General features: G+C 50.4%; 1 protein-coding gene and 1 long non-coding RNA gene across 6 annotated transcripts in view; one reads left to right on the top strand and one right to left on the bottom strand.

The window, feature by feature from the left end:
* Positions 1–1,256: 1,256 nt before the first annotated feature.
* Rem1 (RRAD and GEM like GTPase 1) lies at positions 1,257–9,751 on the top strand. 5 transcript variants are annotated; one of them, XM_006235278.5, is made up of 5 exons: positions 1,257–1,452; positions 2,175–2,713; positions 3,680–3,759; positions 8,023–8,224; positions 8,999–9,751. In XM_006235278.5, exons 2-5 carry the CDS (start codon positions 2,374–2,376, stop codon positions 9,268–9,270), a joined length of 894 nt encoding a protein of 297 aa, XP_006235340.1. In that variant the 5' UTR covers positions 1,257–1,452; positions 2,175–2,373; the 3' UTR covers positions 9,271–9,751. The 5 variants fall into 5 exon arrangements, with proteins under 5 accessions (XP_006235340.1, XP_038961536.1, XP_038961535.1 ...); XM_039105608.2 differs by lacking the exon at positions 8,999–9,751 and adding an exon at positions 7,777–7,875 and having other exon boundaries at positions 1,287–1,452; positions 7,974–8,145; NM_001025753.1 differs by having other exon boundaries at positions 1,311–1,361.
* LOC102553281 (uncharacterized) overlaps positions 7,746–19,737 on the bottom strand; it is a 35,551-nt gene continuing 23,559 nt past the window's right edge. Inside the window, exons 4-7 of the long non-coding RNA XR_005502659.2 lie at positions 13,267–13,422; positions 10,297–10,383; positions 8,966–9,310; positions 7,746–8,215 (exon numbers count right to left, since the gene is read on the bottom strand). This is a non-coding gene — a long non-coding RNA (uncharacterized LOC102553281). The remainder of the gene's footprint in view (positions 8,216–8,965; positions 9,311–10,296; positions 10,384–13,266; positions 13,423–19,737) is intronic.

Consider the following 19,737-nt stretch of genomic DNA (forward strand, 5'->3'; position numbering starts at 1 on the left):
TTTCCCTCACAGGACTAAGTTGTCTGTTGGTGTCTGCCTCACGGGTGGTGCTGGACGGGCGTTAGAGTCCACATGCAACTCTGCATGTCCAGTCAAAATGAAGCCAACTGTTGCTTTGTAAAATGGGGTCACCCAAGGCAAGGCACACCTGGAAGCCATCGTTCTGCAGTCTTCTTAAACTCTGAGCACAGCCTGATCTCCAGGCTGCGGAAGGAAGTCAGACCAGAGCAGGGTTGCTATTGTCCCAAGCCCTGTGGGGGCTGAGGCAGCTTTTCTTGCTGCTTGGATCTGTTCCAAAACTGGAGCCCCTCAGGCATGACTGGGAGTCCCACCCACAGGTACTGCCCGGCCTCCAGGTCTCTACCACCACCATGCATATACACTTTAACCTCTCAAGAGCTAAAGGGGCTCCCTGCTCAGAGAGCTTGAATCCTGGCCTTGCCGCCAGTTTCATTCTCCTTTACCCAGATCAGTATCGTTCCTGCTCCCACATGCCTTCAAATGTTTAAATGATGGATAACTGGTAGACAGAGCCAGTGGGTTGGCTCGGCAGACAAAGGCACTCCCTGCCAAGCCGGACAACCTGAGTTCCATCCCTCAAACCCATAGGGTAGAGAGAGAGAAGCATCTTGTACAAGTTGTCCTCTGCATCAGGTGCTAAGGCACGGCACGCTCTTCCCTCTCCCCCCAACAAATAATTGTTTTGTTTTAAGTGTTAATTTTTTAAAGGGGACGGTAAACCAAAGGACAGATACCTTAGTCCCTTCTAATCATAAGCAAATGGATGAAGAGTGAATTAATGATATCAGAATCAGACATTCCAAACTCTTTACTACAGACTGTATAGGTTCTTGCTTCCTCCAAGCCCTTTTCCAAAATTAACCCTCTACCCAGAGCTTTCTCGGAGTGTGTTCTGCGAGTTATCTACATCACTTGGGCGTTTGTTTAAAACGCAGATTCCTTAGCCCAGAGCCCAGTCCTGCGGAGTCGCCTCCCTTGGAAGGTGGAACCTGTGACTCTGAACACTAAGTTCCCCCAGAGGCTTCTTCCGTCCAGGGCTGAAGTTGATGTGCCCCGTAAGTGGGGGGAACTGAGGCGGACACAGAGGGACATCCAGACCCAAGAATAAACTCCCTCTCCAGCACCCCATTCCTACATAGCCACCCCCCACCTCACGGGGAGGACTGAAGGCGGAGGTCTACAGGGCGGGGACCCGGGCTGCCTTGACAGGGCGGGGCCGCACGGGGCGGGGTGGCGTTGAAACGGGCGGGCCGGGCCGGAGGGGCTACGTGCTGCGGCCGGGGGACAGAGGAGTACCCAGCAGCTGGGGCAGCGGGGACTCGGAGCCTCCGCGTGTCAAGGTAAACTTGCCTGTTCTGGCGGAGTTCTCCGGACCCTTGCATGCAGTGTGGTCCGAGGACCGGAGGCCTCGAACCCGTGTCCGGAGCAGGGGTAGGTGGGGATGGGGGACACGGGTGGGAGAGCCTGGCACAAGGGACCCTTACCACCATCACCCCCTGCGCGTGTCCCAGAACTCGGGACTCACATCCAGGAACGCGAGTCGAGAAAGTTCCAAGGGCACTTGAGTTCCGAACCCACTGGGCTCCCCTCTGGGTTCTCCTCCCCGCACCCTTTTCTGTCACCAAACCTGTTGTCGGGTACCTCGTGGCTCCCCCTATCCCACACAACAACAGCTGGAGACCATGGCGCCAGCGGCTCCTGAATTTTTCACGCAGAGGCGGGCCGGGCACGCCGTTCCCATGGCACCAGAACACTCGGGTTACAGCCAGGAGATCCCCGGAACCCCTCGCCCTTGTAGGGCATCAATGCATCCCGGCAGTTCCTCTTCAAACTCGGCCGGCCGGGGATTTCAGGCAGCTGGAATAAAACTTACCAGAGACCTCAACCCTCCTCGGTGTCTCCCATCCCTAAACATGTGAAGACCAGTGGGGAAGGGGGAAGGGGCCGGTTTGATGCTTTCTGTGGGGAGGGTCTCAAATACCGAAGGTGGGGGACCAGGGTGGGCAGGATGAGTACACTATAGATGCTTCAGCTTCCTGTAGCCCTCACTGCCTGTCTGTGTCACCGGGAAAGGGGTCATCCTCAGACCTTGGGAATCTGCATCTGAGTGCGCATCTGTGAATGTTCACAGCCTATTCCCTCACCCCTTCTAGGCCTGAAACCAGCAATCTCTGAACCCAAGGAGCTGAAAGGTCTATTTCCAGTTGAACCAGAGAGGACTCTGGAGGAAATTATTTCCACAGTTTATCAGGCCCGAAGAAGGGACTCCGGGCTACAGACTTACTGCCACCCAGCCTACTTCTTTTGGAAGGAAGGAAGGAGCCAGGGAAGCCAGAGATTTCCTCACAGAGGATGACTCTTAACACCCAGCAGGAAGCAAAGACCACTCTGCGACGTCGAGCCAGCACACCACTACCCCTGTCGTCCAGGGGCCACCAGCCTGGCCGCCTGTGCACAGCACCCCCTGCTCAATCCCAGCATCCCCGACTGGGTCAGTCAGCCTCCCTCAACCCTCCCATTCGGAAACCCTCCCCTGCCCAGGATGGGTGGTCCTCTGAATCCAGCGACTCTGAAGGCTCTTGGGAGGCACTCTACCGGGTGGTGCTTCTTGGAGACCCCGGTGTCGGGAAGACTAGCTTGGCCAGCCTCTTTGCAGAGAAACAAGAACGAGACCTTCACGAGCAGCTGGGAGGTAGGAGCCCTGTGGGACAAGTCGGGCTGTGGTCACAGGACAGAAAAGCCTGTCACCAGGGGCACAGGATTGCAGAGAACAGATGTGCAGGTCACACACGGTTCATCTTACAAGGGTACCTTTCATGCTTGCTACGAAGTAAATGGTGCTCACCTAGGGCTGTGCAGGACAGCCTAGACAGGGCCTAGAGGAGAGACACTGGATGAAAGGTACATGATTTATCTCTATGTCCCGAGGGGAGAAAACCAGAAACTATGGGTGCCAAGAAATGATGGGCTTCCCCCCAGCTTAGAAACTCCCAGCCCCAAGACCCCCTGACTCTCAACCCCCACCCCTCCCATCTGTCAGCCACCAAGACCTACAACGAAACTAACATTCTTCCCAAACTGAGACTTCCAGACCTCCAGTTGTGAGCTCTGGATTGCTCCCCCCTCTCGCCCCCCCATGCATTTAGCACACAGCACTAGGACAGATGACATGAAGATAGACCTCTGCTGAACTGGCTTTGAGGATACAGGGTATATAGGGAAGGAGTGGCTAAACACGGAGCAAAGACGGAGACTGTCCGGCCTGGCCTGTTCTCCAGTGTTGACGTTCCTGGGAGTCATGTACATATGCACACCTGTGTGTCATAGGTGGGGAGACTGAGGCCCCAGATAACACGATCTGCCTGAAGGCACACTAATTGAGAGTCAGAGCAGGTTGGGGAGGATTCCCAGGCTACCCCGCCAGCCCACAGTCACTCAGCTTCTTGCAATTGCCTGCTATGTGCCAAGTACTATGCTGACAGCTGGTGACACATGGACACCTGGTGACACATGGACACCTGGTGACACATGGACACCTGGCAGAGCTTTGACCACCAGGAATGACAGGATTCCCTACCCCTAAGGAAAGGGAGGGAAGGGAAGCTTGTCTCCAGTGGTCTCCTCCACACTCATTTGACTCTCTCTCTCCTGACTGCAGGTGTGTATGAGAGAACGCTGTCGGTGGACGGAGAGGACACCACACTGGTGGTCATGGACACCTGGGAGGCTGAGAAACTGGTACGCACTGGTTAGGGGAGGGGGCACTAGAATTAATATTAGACACCTGTCTCCTTCTGGGGCATCCAGAGCGGGACCTAGGGCAGGGGCCTGCCTCAGCGCCCTTCAAACCTAAAGTTTTCCTAAAGGCTGAAGAACCTTGTAGCCCTGAGCTCTGCCCTCACTGATTCCCCTCCCAGCAGACATCCCAGAATGCACTTCTCCAATGCTCCTCATCCTCACAGCACTCCCACATCAGGAAAAACAAACAAACAAAAATAAGCAGTGCATTTGGCCCTGAAATGCCTAAGGATGACACATACCCCTTCCTTTTCCTTCCTAGCTTTGTGCAATTAATAGACTTACCCTGAGTTTCAGTCTTCTCATCTGATAAATGGGTCAAGCATTCCTGCCTTATCAGATGCTTTTATAACTACTACTGTTAGTTTATAAAAACTTCTGGGTATCAAACCCAGGGCCTAGAGCCAGCTCTGTGTCTCAACACTACGCAAGTTGTGCCCTAGCCACATGGCCGCCGGCTGACTTTTAAAACCCCAACGCAGTTGTGAAGGATGAGCCCAGCTTAGAATGCAAAGAGAGCTGCAGCTAAGCAGAACATGGGAACTGTCTGGGGTGACAGCTGGGGAGGTAGTGGAAAAGGGAAACCAGGGGTCCCCTCCCCCCTCCCGTCCCCTTCCAGAACAGGCCTGCAATGGGCCTCTTTCCTTTCATCACACAGATATCCGTACATAGTGTGGGACTGTGATAAATTAACTGGAGATGAACTGGGGAATACAGCTCAGTTAGCAGAGTACATGCTGGCCTGCTCTGAATTACAAGGCTCTGAGTCAGAGCCCCAGGACTGCACAGACTAGCCATGATTGCACATGCTTTTAATCCCAGTAGCTAAAGGCAAAAGGATGCAGAAGTTGAAAGCCATCATTGACTACATGGTGAGTTCAAGGCTAGCCTGGGCTACATGAGATTCTGTCTCAAAGTGATGGGAAGAAATTAAAACCTCAGTGGAGATATTCTCTCTGTAAAGGGGTTCAACCAACAAAACCCACTATCTTGCACCTGCCTGGCATGTGCTAAGTATTATATTCACAGCTAGGGACACAAGGTCACCTAGTGGGCACAGGAAACATGGAGAAGTGACTCGTTGTGTCACCTTTCTCCTAAACTTAAGCCCCATAAAGGAAGCTTAGAATACAGTGTTAGGCCTGATGGCACATGCCTTTAATCCAGCCCTGGGCAGGCAGAGGCTGATGGATCTCTGTGAGTTTGGGGCCAGCCTGGGCTACATAGTGAGTTTCATGACAGCTGGGGCTGTGTATGGAAACCCCGTTTTAAAAATAATAATAAGTGGGCAGTGTTCAGTGCTGCTGATAGAACCTAAGGGGGAATAAGGGGGCTGTGTAGACAGATCCGTCGTATTCTTTTAGATGGGGCCTCATGTTATACCACCACTGTTTTAGATTTTTATTGTATGGGCGAGGGGGGGGATACAAGCACATGTAGAAGTCAGAAGACAATCTGATGGAACCAGTTCTCTCCTTCTTCCAATTCTGGGAATCGAACTTGGGTCCTCAGGCTTGGCAGCAGGCACCTTTACCCTCCGAGCCATCTCACCAGCCCTGGCATCAAATTCTTGATCCTCCTGCCTCAGCCTCCCCAGTGCTGCAATCATAGGCATGCATCACCATGTCTGTCTTGACTGATTCCTTTTTGACAAATACAAAAGAAGGTGTGAGAGAGCCCACTGATGATCTCCAAGCAGCAACCGGGGTTTCAGAGCACCCTCTCCAGAGGCCAACGATGGAAACCAATGGACACACACTATGATGGGCAGGTAAAGCTATACCACCACTCTTCTTCCCTTCTGTCAGCGAAGAAGCTGATGCTCGGAGGGGCTGTGTCCAAAGCTCTCCCGGGCAAGTAAATCATGCCCAGATCTACAAACGCCACAGCTTACACTAGGATTATGTCCCCAACCGCCCTGGGAGCTACTGACCCTTCATCCTAGTCTTATATTGGTGTTTTTAGTTATGCAGCTTGATCAGAGAAAGAGAGACACTTCCGGATGCATTACGGCTTCCTCAGCAGCAGGGTGAAACAGTCTCGGATGGACTGAACTCCAAATCACCTCCTCGAAGCCTTTCCATTGTTACACAAAGGGCACGCTTACCCAGGCAGTTTCTGCATACCAAAGCCTCTGATCTCTGAGTTGTCTGAAGGAATTATTACCCAAGCAGTTCTCAGCCGTACAAGACTCCCTGGTTTGCCGGGTATGGGACGAAGTTATGCAAAGGCTCTGAGGATCCTTCAGTTAAAGCAACTCCATAAACCTCAGATAACAGTCACTGACTATTTACAAAAGGCTACGTCAAAGCCTAGGTGCCGTCACTCCGGAATCCATGCCAGATACAGGGCTGTGCTAAATTCCCCATTACTGTCTACTCGCTGGCTGTCTCCAGTGGGCCAGGATGCCGAAGACCCTGGTGAAGGAGACAGACAAGGTGCTAGCCTCGTGGAGCTCAAGGACCAGTATGAGAAAGAATTGCTTTCTGAATGCAGTATAACGCTACCCCATAGAGTAGTCAGTGAGTTAGGCAGACCAATCAAAAGCCAGGCATGGGGCCTGCAAGATGACTGAGCTGAGGAAAGGTGTCTGCTGCCAAGCCTGACAGAGATTTACCCCACACAGTAGAAGGAGAAAATCAATTCCTGAGAGTTGTCCTCTGACCTCACCACTGCACCTAGGTTTGGGGGGTGGGGGTGGGGTAGATATTTGATGTTTTTTTTTTTAAATGTGGATTCCAGGAATCAAATTCAATCAAACTCAGATCCTCAGGGGCAGGTGACAAACACTTTACACAGTGCGCTTTCCTCTAGGTCTGATTCTACTCAAAAGTTATTTGGCCTGAGAAACCATCAATACAGCTGTTGAGCATGCGCCCCTCCCCCACCAGGGACCTGACACCTCTCTGCTCATCTGTCCTACTTTCTAGCACCTTCCTCTCTTTCTACACACTCAGCCTCCCCCCCCCCACACACACACACAGCCATTAAGACTGACTCTTCCCTTCTCCTGGCCAGCCTTCTTTCCTCCTTTCAAACACTGCCCACAGGTTCACTGGGGAACTCCCCCATACTCTTCAGAATTCCCCTAACACCCCACGCCACCTCTCTGTCCTCCACCACTTTTGTAGTCCCTCCGCATGGCCCTCCCCGACTCTAGCCCATCCCATAACCCGCCTTCCAGAACATGAGCCTTGAGGACAGGAACCAGACCTCATTAAAGGCCTGAAATCTACCCTCCCAGAGCGCCGGCTGTTACTCTGCCTCTGTCCTTTCCCCTGGTAAAATGACTAGAAAGAGCTCTGCTTCTTAAGTGTCCCTTTCCATTCCTGTCCCCTTGTGTCCTCACCCACCACAGGTGACCTTTCAGCTATCCAAAACTATACTGAGAAAAGTCTCCCTGAATTCTTCTGTTCCCTCTCCCTCTCCCTCTCCGTCTCCCTCTCCCTCTCCCTCTCTGTTTCCATCTCTGTCTCTATCTCCCTCCCCCTCCACACACACACACTTTATTCTATTATCAGTTTTGTGTGTGAGTGCAGATGCAGGCTCGCCTTGTGTGGGTGTGAGGTCAGAGGACAACCTTGGGAGTTGGTTCTCTCCTCCCACTGTGGGATCCAGGAACGTTACCCAGACTTTCCCTGCCAACACTTTCACCCATTCAATGACCCTCTCTTCTCTTCCTTTTTTTTTTTTTCCTTAATTCTGGATTGCAGACAATGCCCCATCCTCTTCTTACACACTAGATAGAGCTGAATGAGCCAGGCCTGATAGGGCACACACTCCAGGGCCTGAGGCAGGAGAATTGCTTCAAGATTAAAACCACTCTGGGATATAATGGGAGATCTTGTCCGGAAAGAAAGAAAGAAACAAACAAACAAAAGGAGAAAGATGGGGTGGAGGAAGGAGGAAGAGAAAGGTGAGGAGTCTGAACAGCCAAAGGTATTCCTTTATTTGCAGGACAGAGCCCCCACAGTCAGTGGGAAGGAAATAAGGAAGTGTCCATCAGCCTTTTGAGGAAAGAAACTGAGGCTCAAGAGAATCCATGGTTTTCCCCAGGTAGCCCCGGGGCATTATGATAGAATGTGTCCACCAAAACCATTCCAAGTAGAACCTCTCCTACTCTGCCCTTTAGACCAACAGAGCCTCTTTCCCAGCCAGGGATAGGCACCCTCTGAGGATGGGCCTGGGGTCCCTCCCCCGCAGGATGAAAGCTGGAGCCAGGAGTCATGCCTGCAGGCGGGCAGCGCCTATGTCATCGTGTACTCCATCGCAGATCGCAGCAGCTTTGAGAGTGCCTCCGAGCTCCGAATCCAGCTGAGGCGCACGCACCAGGCCGCCCATGTGCCTATCATCCTGGTGGGCAACAAGGCCGACCTGGCTCGTTGCCGAGAAGTCTCTGTAGAAGGTGAGTCTCCTTCAGCCTGACTGCCCCTCCTCCAGTGCTTGCCTCAGAGAAGGTCTGTGCCCTCCAGCCTAGTCTGTCCTACTAGAAACGACTTCTCCGTCCGGTCCTCTCTCACCTCCCAAATCGGCACCCAAGCCCTAGAGACCCCTTCTCTCCCCTCTACATACCAAGCGTCTGCCCTGGCCTGGCAGCTCCCCTTTGTCTAGGCAGGTCTCTATTCAATCATTCTAACCCTATTTAATCATTCCTCCTTGACGGCGAACAGATTTCCAGAACCACAGCTTGCCTTGTGACCTTTGTTTAAAATTCCCCGGTTTCAGTCCCATAGCTGATAATCAGAGACGACCTGCCCACCCCCACCCAGTGCCTCCCAGCTTCTCTCAAAGGCTGAAAATGGCCGTTAGTGGCTCCGGCATAAATTTGGGGAGATTGTAAATTCAAGCTTTATATGAAACACTTAGTGTGTTGGCCAGGAACTACAAACCAAAACTTTTAAAGTTAGGTATAAATTATATTTACAATGGGCGAGGAATATTTTAATAAGTTTCATATTTCTAGTGGGACCCATAAGGGTCTTAAAATGGCCCTACTTACAAGGTCAAATCTTCCCAGCTTTATACTTCTGAGTATCCGTCCCTACACTGAGCCTATGATTTGCCCCTTGGTCCCCTGACACCTCAACTAAGTAGACACCAGGGAAATTGCTTCCTGAGAGTCTGAACACATCTCTTCCATCTTTACCTCTGCCTTCTGGCTATGGCTTTGTCCCCTCAGAGGGCCGCGCCTGCGCTGTGGTGTTCGACTGCAAGTTCATCGAGACCTCAGCCACTCTGCAGCACAACGTGACAGAGCTCTTCGAAGGTGTGGTGCGCCAACTGCGCCTGCGCCGCCAAGACAATGCGGCCCCGGAGACACCTTCACCTCGACGGCGGGCCAGCTTGGGCCAGCGTGCCCGCCGCTTCCTGGCACGCCTGACAGCACGCAGCGCACGACGCCGGGCACTCAAAGCCCGCTCCAAGTCCTGCCACAACCTGGCTGTGCTCTGAGGCCAGCGTCTCTCTGGGGCGATAGGACACTGTGGTGCCACTAAGGACAAAAGGTGCATCATTAGAGTTCTCGTGATTGACCTCTGCTGTTGCCAGGATGGCCAGGACGTTGCCAGGAGCTAGGGCTTTGGGGATCCTTCCTGCCTGGCAAAGTGATGAATAGACAGACTATGGGGCTATAAACCCTAGCTAGGCACAAGGTTTTCTGTTTTTGTTTTTCTTTTTTACAGGATGGGTGTCTTTTTGTTAAAAAAAAAAAAAAGACAAAAAAAAAAAAGCTTTCTTGTCCCTGGGCTGTGACCAACTCTCAGAATTTACCACAATAAGCCAGTTTGGGATGTCTTGTCTGATGTGTGGATGTCTCTCAGTGGGTTCTTCCAGGCATCCACCTCCTCCCCAAACGTCTAACTTGACTGTAGACTGTTTTGGCCTGCTGGCCTAGATGTCTTGGACAATCAATAAAGTCAATGAATTAATTATATGCTCAGGCCCTCCTCCCAACTTCCCCGTTTAGTTTCTACCTCAAGGCTTTGAGACGGACACACTGTGGATCACATTCACAGTACAGTTCTGAGTGGCCTGCTATTTCCTCCTTAATTTATTTTTTAGATTCCAGAGCCACAAAATGTTGCCTGTCTAGACTGGCACTGTAAGAGCTGCTGATTATGCCAGCCCGCTATGCCAACTTACCAACCTGTCACACATGCTAGGAAGTTCTACCGTGGAGCTGCACACCCAGCCCCTGTTATTTCTGTGCATATGTGTGTTCTGTCTGTACAACACCGAAGTGTGGCCCCTAACCTCCTCTGGCTGCTTCTAAAAAGGAGGTTCAGAGAGGGAAAGCAGGACCCCGTAATCACACAGCTGTTCTAAGTGAAGCCACTGAGATCCCAGGTCCTGTGAGCCCCTTGCCACATTTCTCTTCTGGAGGGGGTGGGGTGAGTAGCTCAGTAAACGAAGAGCTAAGGAGAAGTCCCGAGTTCCATCCCCAAAACTCAGGCAAAACTCGGGCTGTAATCTCAGTACCTTGGAGGCAGGAACTAGTGGATCCCTGGAACTCTGGCTGGGCAGCCTGCCTTATTTGGTGAGCTTGAGGCCAGTCAGGGGCTTTGTCTGTGGGGAAAAAACAAAAACAAAAACAAAACAGTAGGCAGGTAACCTCTGACCTATAGACACATAGAGTGACAGGAGGTAGAGGTATGACTGAAGGTCAAGCTTCCTAACACATGTGAGGTCATAGGTTTGATTCTAGCACTGCAGGGGGTGGGAGTGGGGTAAAATTCTAAGGGGGAGGTGGGAATAGGGGTGCATCCCATAATCCCAGAACTCAGGGAGTTGAGGCAGAAGAATCTAGAGTTCAAGGCCAATCCAGCCTACCAGGAAAGGGAGGTGGACATTAAATAAATACCCATAATTCTAACTTTCAGGGAATGCAGAGGCAGGAGGATCCCCCCCGAAACTTCAAAACCAGCCTGGTCTATAAAGCAAGTTCCAGGCCAGCGAGGTCTATGTAGCCATCTCAAAACAAAGGGAGGATACCAATTTTCTTACACGATGTTACATGTAATTTAAGGGGGGCGGGCATGGATTCCATGGAACTCAGTCCATTAATCCCGGGATGGACACTAATTTAGATCAGTGCATTCATTTTCCAAATGTGGAAAGTGAAGCCCTGAGACGTGCAGAGGATATTCCAGAATCACAGTCAGTGAGTTCCGGGCCCTCAGGACCCAGCCCCCTCCTCTGACCTCCCTTGGCTGTGAGGGATGAAGGACATACTGAGGTTTCCCGCCTGGCTGAGGACCCAGCTGCGTGTAGGGGTCAGGTCAGGAGTTTCCATCTCGGGGAGGATGGGGGAGGAGGGACTGTCACAACTTGGAGAAGAGAACAAGATGCAAACTGTTTAGACCATCCTGCCTCAGACACCCGTGCCTCCAACCAGCTGCCCTCCACCAGACTCCTGGACCCTACACGGAAATCACACGTGACCCAGTCCAGAGGATGGGGCACTGAAAAATCGTGCTTTGAGGTGCCCAGTTCCCCGATGCTCACCACCAACTCACTGGTCAGCAGTCATGCCCAGGAAGCGGAGGAGGGTCTCCCCGCCCCTGAAGTTGTCTCCGGCCTGCGGTCGAGAATGGGGGTGGAAGGCTGTAACTGTGGAAAGTTGGCAGAGGCCACCAGCAGCAGCCGGGAGAGTGGAAAAAATGATATCAAACCCGGAAAAATGCAGGCCGGATGGAGGGACGGGTGCGAGGGAGGGGGAGGGGAAAACAGCTGCCTGGACCGAGACCCGAGAGAGGAGGCCGACCAGAGTTTCCCAGTGGGCCTTTCGCTCTTGCCCCACGGGTTTTATTGAGGGTCTACTATGTGCCAAAGCAGAGAGCCAGGCCCCGGAGAGACACTGCTGGCTGCCTGGAGCTCACCCTGGATGGTGGGAAGGTCCGTTAGAGAACAACTAAGCACGTAAGAGAGTCACAGAGATTAGGGGTCATCAGGGAGGGCTTCTCAATTCACCCACAAAGAAAGAGAAGCCACTCAGAATGGAAAGGAAGCCAGGATAGCGAGTGTGGCTATGTTGACAGCCGAGAGCCTGCAGCCAGGGGTCGGCATTAGAACTCTGTTCCCTCCTCCTCGTCTCTGTGCTACATTTTCCCTCCCCACTATAAAATAAGATGCTTGGCAAGTCCCTGCCCCAAACCTGATTCGAGGATTAATTGTTTCAAGACATATCAAATGAGTGTACTGTGGGCTTCGGAGACCACACCACACCGTAACCCTCTGCCTCTGCCCTCCTCTCTTCCAACATCAAGGAGACAGGTGATTACCTCTCACACCTCATTTGTCCACACACCCCCAAAGAACCTCACCACCCCCACAAAGTACTGTGCTTCCTGATCCCAGATACTTGGAGAAACACCATAGCCGCTCTCTTGCATTCAAGTCCATGAGGATATGGGTTGGGGCTGGATGTGTGTGTCTTGGTCCTTCACCACAGGCAGACTGGGGATTCCAAAAGGGAGGCAAATGGGAATGGGTAAAGGTCACCGGGCCCTCAACACTAATAAAGAATGGCTTATTTAAAAAAAAAAAGACATATTAAATAGGGCTGAGGAGATGGCTTGGTGCTGCACAGGTTCAAAGACACAAGTTCCTCAGAGACCAGGCACAAAGCTAAATACCATGGCACAGGTTTGTGACGTCGACACCGAGGAGGCAGAGAGGCAGATTCCTAACCCTCCATGGACCACCATCTTAGCTTACTCTGTGAGCCGTAGGTCCCAGTGAGAGACCCTGTCTCAAATCTACAAGGTGAGCCCAGGTGGCAAACACCTTTAATCCCAGCACTGGGGAGGAGACCAGCCTGGTCTACACAGCAAGTTCTGGGACAGCCAGGGCTGCACAGAGAAAGCCTGTCTTGAAAAATCAAAACAACAAAATGTGGAATGGAGGTCTGCTGAGGCCCGGTACCTGAGATCTCTGCACATGCACGCTCTTGCATTTTAAGACCTTGGAGAAGTTCAGTGTTGAGCGGAAGTGAGTCTAAACTGAGGATTTGCCTGGAAGTCTCTGCCTGGATATGCCACTGGAAGGCTTTAGGAAAATTTCTCTCTTCCTTAGGCCTCAGTTTCCCCATCTGCATATCTTTATGTCCCTGTGTTTACTTGCCGTTCTCAGCCCAAGAAATGGAGGCTCACTAGGGTGAGGTTACACGCCGTTCTGTCACCTGCACAGCGCCTGCGGCTGTGACAGTTGCTGGCCTCTACAGACAGATACTCATGGACCTGTAAAACGGCCTTCCGGTCCAGGCATTAGGTGTCCATGAGTAAGGCAAAGCTGGGACAGCATGTGTACCACACGGCGCACCACCTACCCTGACTTAGAGAGGCCTTCCCCACAGAAACAAGCAAGAGAGTTAACTCTGAAGTATTTCTGTGTGTCAGGGTCCAGCCCTGTGCCTTGATACCTGTTTTCTCATCCCTCTGAGGTCCCTACCTCCTCCTCAGTAGGTTCTTTTACAGATGAACACGCTGAGGCCAAGAGAGCCTGAGAAATAGACCCAAGGCCAGTTGGACTCAGCCACTGTCAGGAGGCATCCTGGATGCTGAAGAAACTGAAGACGGCGAGAGGAGAGGGTCCGAGTTCAAGATCCTGGGATAATAACAGAAAGTATTACTTTTGCTGTGGGTCTTCCGGTCCCTGGGGATCAGTGGGGGAGAGACATTGAACAGGGGGTGGGGAAGTGGAGGGTAGGGGGGGGCAGTCTTGTGGGTAATAGAGTGACTACACCACACTGGGACCCGCAGTCAGTAGGAAGATCAACTTCACTTGGGGTGACTGAAGGCTTATAAAGCTTTGGGGGGACTGAGGGTAGGGACATCCGGGATGGACAAAGGTCAATGGCTGGGGGATTAGGATTAGAATGCCTCGTTAGCATGGGGAAGCCTTTTAGGACTCTCAGATGCTGGCTGAGCAGGCTTTGTCCAAAGAAAGGAAATTGATCCTATAAATTAATTGAGACCACGTGGCAGTCCTCAGGTGGAGGTGAGGGCGGGGGCTTAGGACTCAGACAAGATCAGAGAAGGAGAACGTCTGCTAATGAAGGAGGCCCCCCATAATGCACCGGGCCTCAGAAGGTTGTCAGGTCAGTGGCAGACTTCCACCCTAACTAGCACTTTTCCCACATTTTGCTATGTGCTAGGTACGATGATATAGGTGCTTTCAGCAGGAAAAATATTATATCCTCCAAACTGGTGATGTCATCACCAGGCCAGTTTTTTTTTTTTTTTTTTTTTTTTTTTTTTGGTTCTTTTTTTCGGAGCTGGGGACCGAACCCAGGGCCTTGCGCTTCCTAGGCAAGGGCTCTACCACTGAGCTAAATCCCCAACCCCACCAGGCCAGTTTTTAAAATTGGTTTATTTACTTTACATCCTGATTGCAGCTTCCCTTCCCCCTCCCCACTCCTCCCAGTCCCTCCCCCTCCTCTCCCCTCCTGTCATTCCTTCTCCCTTTCTCCTCATCGAAGAGAAGGTCTCCCAGGGGTATCAACCCACCTTGACATATCAAGTTGCAGTGGGACTAGGCGCTTCTTCTCCTATTGAGCCTAGACAAGGCAGCCCAGTTAGGGGAAAGGGGTCTAAAGGCAGGCAGCAGAGTCAGAAACAGCCCCTACTCCAGTTATTATAGGTCGCATATGAAGAGCAAGCTACACATGTTAACATATGTCTAAGAGACCTAGGTTGGTCCTGGGCATGCTCTTTGGTTGGTGGTTCAGTGTGGGGGCCCTCGTAGGCCCGGGTTAGTCGATTCTGTGGGTTTTCTTGCGTTGTCCTTGTCCTGGCCACCATGCCAGTTTTAAGGTGGAGAAATTGTAGCACAGAGAGGTTCAGTAACCCAGCCGAGGTTGCACAGTGAGCAAATAGCACCAGAAACCAAACTAGCAGTCTTGTCCCACAGTGGCTGGAGCTCATCTACGTCCCACTGCAGGCTGTCACCCCAAGCCCAGAAAAGTCGTGGAGAGAGGAGTCTTTGCTCTGCACCTAGTTGCCTGGAGTGGGGAGGGGCACAGAACAAGGCAGCTTTGAAAGTCCTCAGCCTCCAGCTGGGCCATTGCACCTCAAAGGGAGAGTAATGTTGTGGAAAAATATGATAAAGGCTGGGAAGAGGAATGTCTCCCCAGGGGCCCCAAGGCTCCGCAGAGTCCCCATCTTGCTGCACTGTGCTGGCTCGATCCAGAGAGATGAAGGCCACCTGCTTCTGAGACGACCCAGCCGCTGCTCAGAATACAGAGGCGAGTTAGTAGAATAGTTGGGGCTCTCCACCCAAACCGTGAGGCTTCTGCCTGGAGCCCCCAAAGGGAGCAAGTTCCATCCACGGCTTCCTGTCCTTGGGTAGCGGGAAGTTCAGGGTCTCAGAGGAACCGGCTCACCCATCTTCATCTGTGCTGTGAAGGAAGGCCTGGGGCATGGAGGGAACCCCTAGCAGAAGTGGAAATGTGCAAGCGCCTGGCTTGGGAGTGGAAAAGAGAGGGAGATGTGGGAAGAAACAACTCCTGTTCCGCTCCTTCAGGGAGATTAAGTGTCTCTAGACTCTGGCCATTTATGCGACCTCGGACAAATCAACATATACAAAAGGGGGAGATTATGGTGGAATTTGTCACATGGTGGTTTCTGTCTCAAGAACTACTGGAACATTCCATTTTAACAGCTTGAAAAAACACACAAGTTCCATCTCAATTCGAGCACTGTCCCCTTCGGTTCAGAGTTCAGTTAAAAATAACAGCATGATGGGATGGAAGCTTGGGGTTCACCGAAGTGTGTGGTTTCTCTCACTCCCATGCGGTCCAAGTTCAAGGGAAGGGGTGATTGTGTGTGTGTGTGTGTGTGGTGTGTGTGTGTATGTGGTGTGTGTGTGTGTGTGTGGTGTGTGGTGTGTGTGTGTGTGTGTGTGTGTGTGTGTGTATGATTCCCATGCTTCACGGATGAGACTATAGAAAGTACTTTAGAACTAGGAAAAAACATTTGATCCCATCTAGGAAGCTTGGTCTGCATGCACTTCCAGGCCTCACTCAGACTGCCTTCCTCCCGGAGGTGATAATTCCAATTCACAAAATGAAGTGGGGTTGCCCGGTACACAATGCACACCCTTAGTCATAGCACCCGGGAGGCAGAGACAGGAGGATCTCTGTGAGTTTGTTCTACATAGTGAGTTCCAGGACAGCCAGGACTACATAAAAAGATCCTGTCTCAAAAAATAAAAATGAAATGGCTCCAAGGTTAAGAGCACTGGCTTCGGGGTTGGGGATTTGGCTCAGTGGTAGAGCGCTTACCTAGGAAGCACATTCGGTCCCCAGCCCCCGGGGGGGGGGGGAGCACTGGCTGCTCTTCCAGAGGTCCTGAGTTCAAATCCAAACAACCACAAGATGGCTCACAACCATCTGTGATGAGGTCTGGTGCCTTCTTCTGGCCTGGAGGCATACATGCAAATAGACTGCTCAAATAAATAAAAAGATGAATGAATAAATAAATACTTTAAAAATTAAGGGGTTGGGGATTTAGCTCAGTGGTAGAGCATTTGCCTAGGAAGCGCAAGGCCCTGGGTTCGGTCCCCAGCTCCGAAAAAAAAAAGAAAAGAAAAGAAAAAAAATTAAAATTAAAAATATGAAATGACTAAGTATTTGGAACGACTTGGTAATTCCCTTCATCTCTCAGAACTCAGTTCTCTCCTCTGGGAAATGAGTCTCTGGCCTCCCTTCTTCCCCTTGCCCCCTTTTCTGATGGGGGAAAACGGAAAGGCTTATTCAATTTTATGGATAGCAAAGACATCATGCTGGTTAGTATTTTTGTCAGTTGACACAAACTAGAGGCTGTTGGGAAGAGGAGGACTCAGATGAGGCACTGTCTCCATCAGACTGGACTAAGGATGGGCCTGTGGAGTTTTCTTTTTTCCTTTCTTTTTTTTTTTTGTTTTATTTATTTATTGAGAATTTCATTAATGTGTCTTAATTATATTCTTTCCTTACCCCGAGTCCTCCCAGATCACCTCTCCCTATCTGCCCAATGCCATGCTCTTTCTCTCTCTTGAAAAAAGAAAGGGGGAGGGGTGGTGGAGCTGGAGGGACTGCTCAGTGGTTAGAGCACTTGTTGCTCTTACAGAGGACCCAAGTTCAACTCCTCACACCCACACGGTGACTCACAACCACCAGTAACTCACTCCAGTCCCAGGGGATCCAATGCCCTCTTCCAGGCATGCATGTGGTACACAGACATACATGTAGGCACCCTCATACTCATAAAATAATAAAATATTTTTAAAAATTTCTAAGCACATACACACACAGAACATGGAGTCTGGTTTGTGTTGGCTAGCTATCCCTGAACATGGAGCCTGACCCCAGTCACTCCACTGAGGAAAACTGATTATCCTCTTTTCCAGCAGCTATTAATTGCAGACAGCTTCTTGAGTAGGGGTGAGGCTTTGCACCGTGTCCCCTTCCCCCTGCTGGGATCGCCGGCATACACTGGGAGTTCATGTGTGTGTTAGTTAGCCTTTTTAAGTGTGGAAGCTGTAGTTTCCCTGAAGTCATCTGCTGCCTCTGGACGACTCTTCCCTCTCTCAGATGAGAACTCAGTGATTGTTCCTTAGATGTTTCTCATGGTTAGTACTGTGTAATTTGTAGTTATATCTTTGTTCGATTCATTCTATCTGTTCCCATGTATATACTCTCCGGAAGCATGCTTTTAGACTATTCAAACGATATCTATATATCTATATCTATCTATATGTATATGTAGATATGTATCCATATCCTTCAGCATTACTTTTCATATCCAATATTGTATTTGTGATATTCCTTTGCATTGATAATTAACTACAGTTTATACCTTTTAGAGCTGTATACCATTCCTCTGTGTAGCTTATAAACATACAAGACTTTCTTCATCTTCCCATTGGACTTCTTTTGCTATTACAAACAGTGCTGCTATGAACACTGAGCACTTCTATCAGACTTTCCTTTTTCTGTCTTTCCTCTCTGAGTCCCAGCTTACCTGGGCTGACTACCTTTGAGATGCCAACACCGCCACCCCGGCTCCAAATATCAAATATGATCATGACGTTATCCAGGGGACTTGAGAGTGCTGCTTCCTGGACACATTCCTTTCACCAGCCAGGATCCTCTCCCAGAGGCTTCTAGCAAGCTAAGCTTTCCATAGTCACATGACCACCTTCGAACCAATCATTGGCTTGGATTAATCGGGTTTGTCCCTGAGCAAGCTGTTTTTTTTTTTTTGTTTTTTTTTTTTTTTAAATAAAATCAGTCTATGTTTTTAATCAATCTTATTTTTTTTTACTCAAAGAAGGGTATAAAATTAATTTATTTTTTTTGTTTTTTTGGTGTTTTTTTTTTATTTTTTTTTTTTATTAACTTGAGTATTTCTTATATACATTTCAAGTGTTATTCCCTTTCCCGGTTTCTGGGCAAACATCCCCCTCCCCCCTCCCCTTCCTTATGGGTGTCCCCCTCCCAACCCTCCCCCCATTGCCGCCCTCCCCCCATAGTCTAGTTCACTGGGGGTTCAGTCTTAGCAGGACCCAGGGCTTCCCCTTCCACTGGTGCTCTTACTAGGATATTCATTGCTACCTATGGGGTCAGAGTCCAGGGTCAGTCCATGTATAGTATTTAGGTAGTGGCTTAGTCCCTGGAAGCTCTGGTTGCTTGACATTGTTGTACATATGGGGTCTCGAGCCCCTTCAAGCTCTTCCAGTTCTTTCTCTGATTCCTTCAACGGGGGACCTATTCTCAGTTCAGTGGTTTGCTGCTGGCATTCGCCTCTGTATTTGCTGTATTCTGGCTGTGTCTCTCAGGAGCGATCTACATCCGGCTCCTGTCGGTCTGCACTTCTTTGCTTCATCCATCTTGTCCAATTGGGTGGCTGTATATGTATGGGCCACCTGTGGGGCAGGCTCTGAATGGGTGTTCCTTCAGTCTCTGTTTTAATCTTTGCCTCTCCCTTCCCAGCCAAGGGTATTCTTTTTCCTCATTTAAAGAAGGAGTGAAGCATTCACATTTTGATCATCCAAGCTGTTTTGAGGGGTCTGGTAAAATGGTTCTGCGGGCGAAGAACCTGCCTCTGAGCAGGAAGAAGTGACTTCAATCCCCAGGACCCACACGGTGGAAGAAGAGAACCATACACACACAAAATAAACAAACAAACAAACAGATGTAATAGGGAAACAACAAAAGTTACGTACAGGGAAAGCTACGTGTCAGACAAGAAAAGAGGGAGCCATGCTAGATGGGTCACTACTCCTCACTCTGGGCGGAGTTAAAGCTGCCCTGAAGTGCAGAAGCCTTCTAAACGCCACTATTTCTCATGCCCAGAAACTATGAGTCAGGAACTCACCCAGAAAAAAGTGGGTCTGAGGCAGAACAGAGAGATTGGGGAGATGATGTCCCATGGGAAGGAAAAGGACTCCTCTCTCTGGAGTCTGGCTGATGCCTCTCACCAGCTGACAGTCAAGGCTTCCAGCAAAATTAGTACCATTTGCTGTAAAGGTGGCCAATATAAAGACAATATTCGTTTTACATAGCGATTAAGCCAAATTAAGAAGTTAAAATAGCAATGAACCATGCACACAGGTATGGCCTGGCTAGATGTCTGAATATTTTCCAAGGATCTCACAAGCAAAGCTGTTAACATCTGCTTTCGGTAAAGCTGACCTGTTTCTTGAAGCCCCGTGAGCTGGGCTTTACCTCAGCAGCTGTAACCCCGTTCCAGTGCACCCCAGAAATCACCTGACAATGTATTTAAATTCCTTAGCAAACTTTTGAAGATAGTAACCTCAGACGTCACTAAAACCATAAATATGCTGTTGTGGAGATAAGGCACTATCAGAAGCCCACACCCACGCTCTTGGGTGTCTCTAATTCTTTTTCTGGGTGTATGTCCATTAATGTCTAATACT

The sequence above is a fragment of the Rattus norvegicus genome, chromosome 3 (assembly GCF_036323735.1).
Source record: "Rattus norvegicus strain BN/NHsdMcwi chromosome 3, GRCr8, whole genome shotgun sequence".
NCBI lineage: Eukaryota > Metazoa > Chordata > Mammalia > Rodentia > Muridae > Rattus > Rattus norvegicus.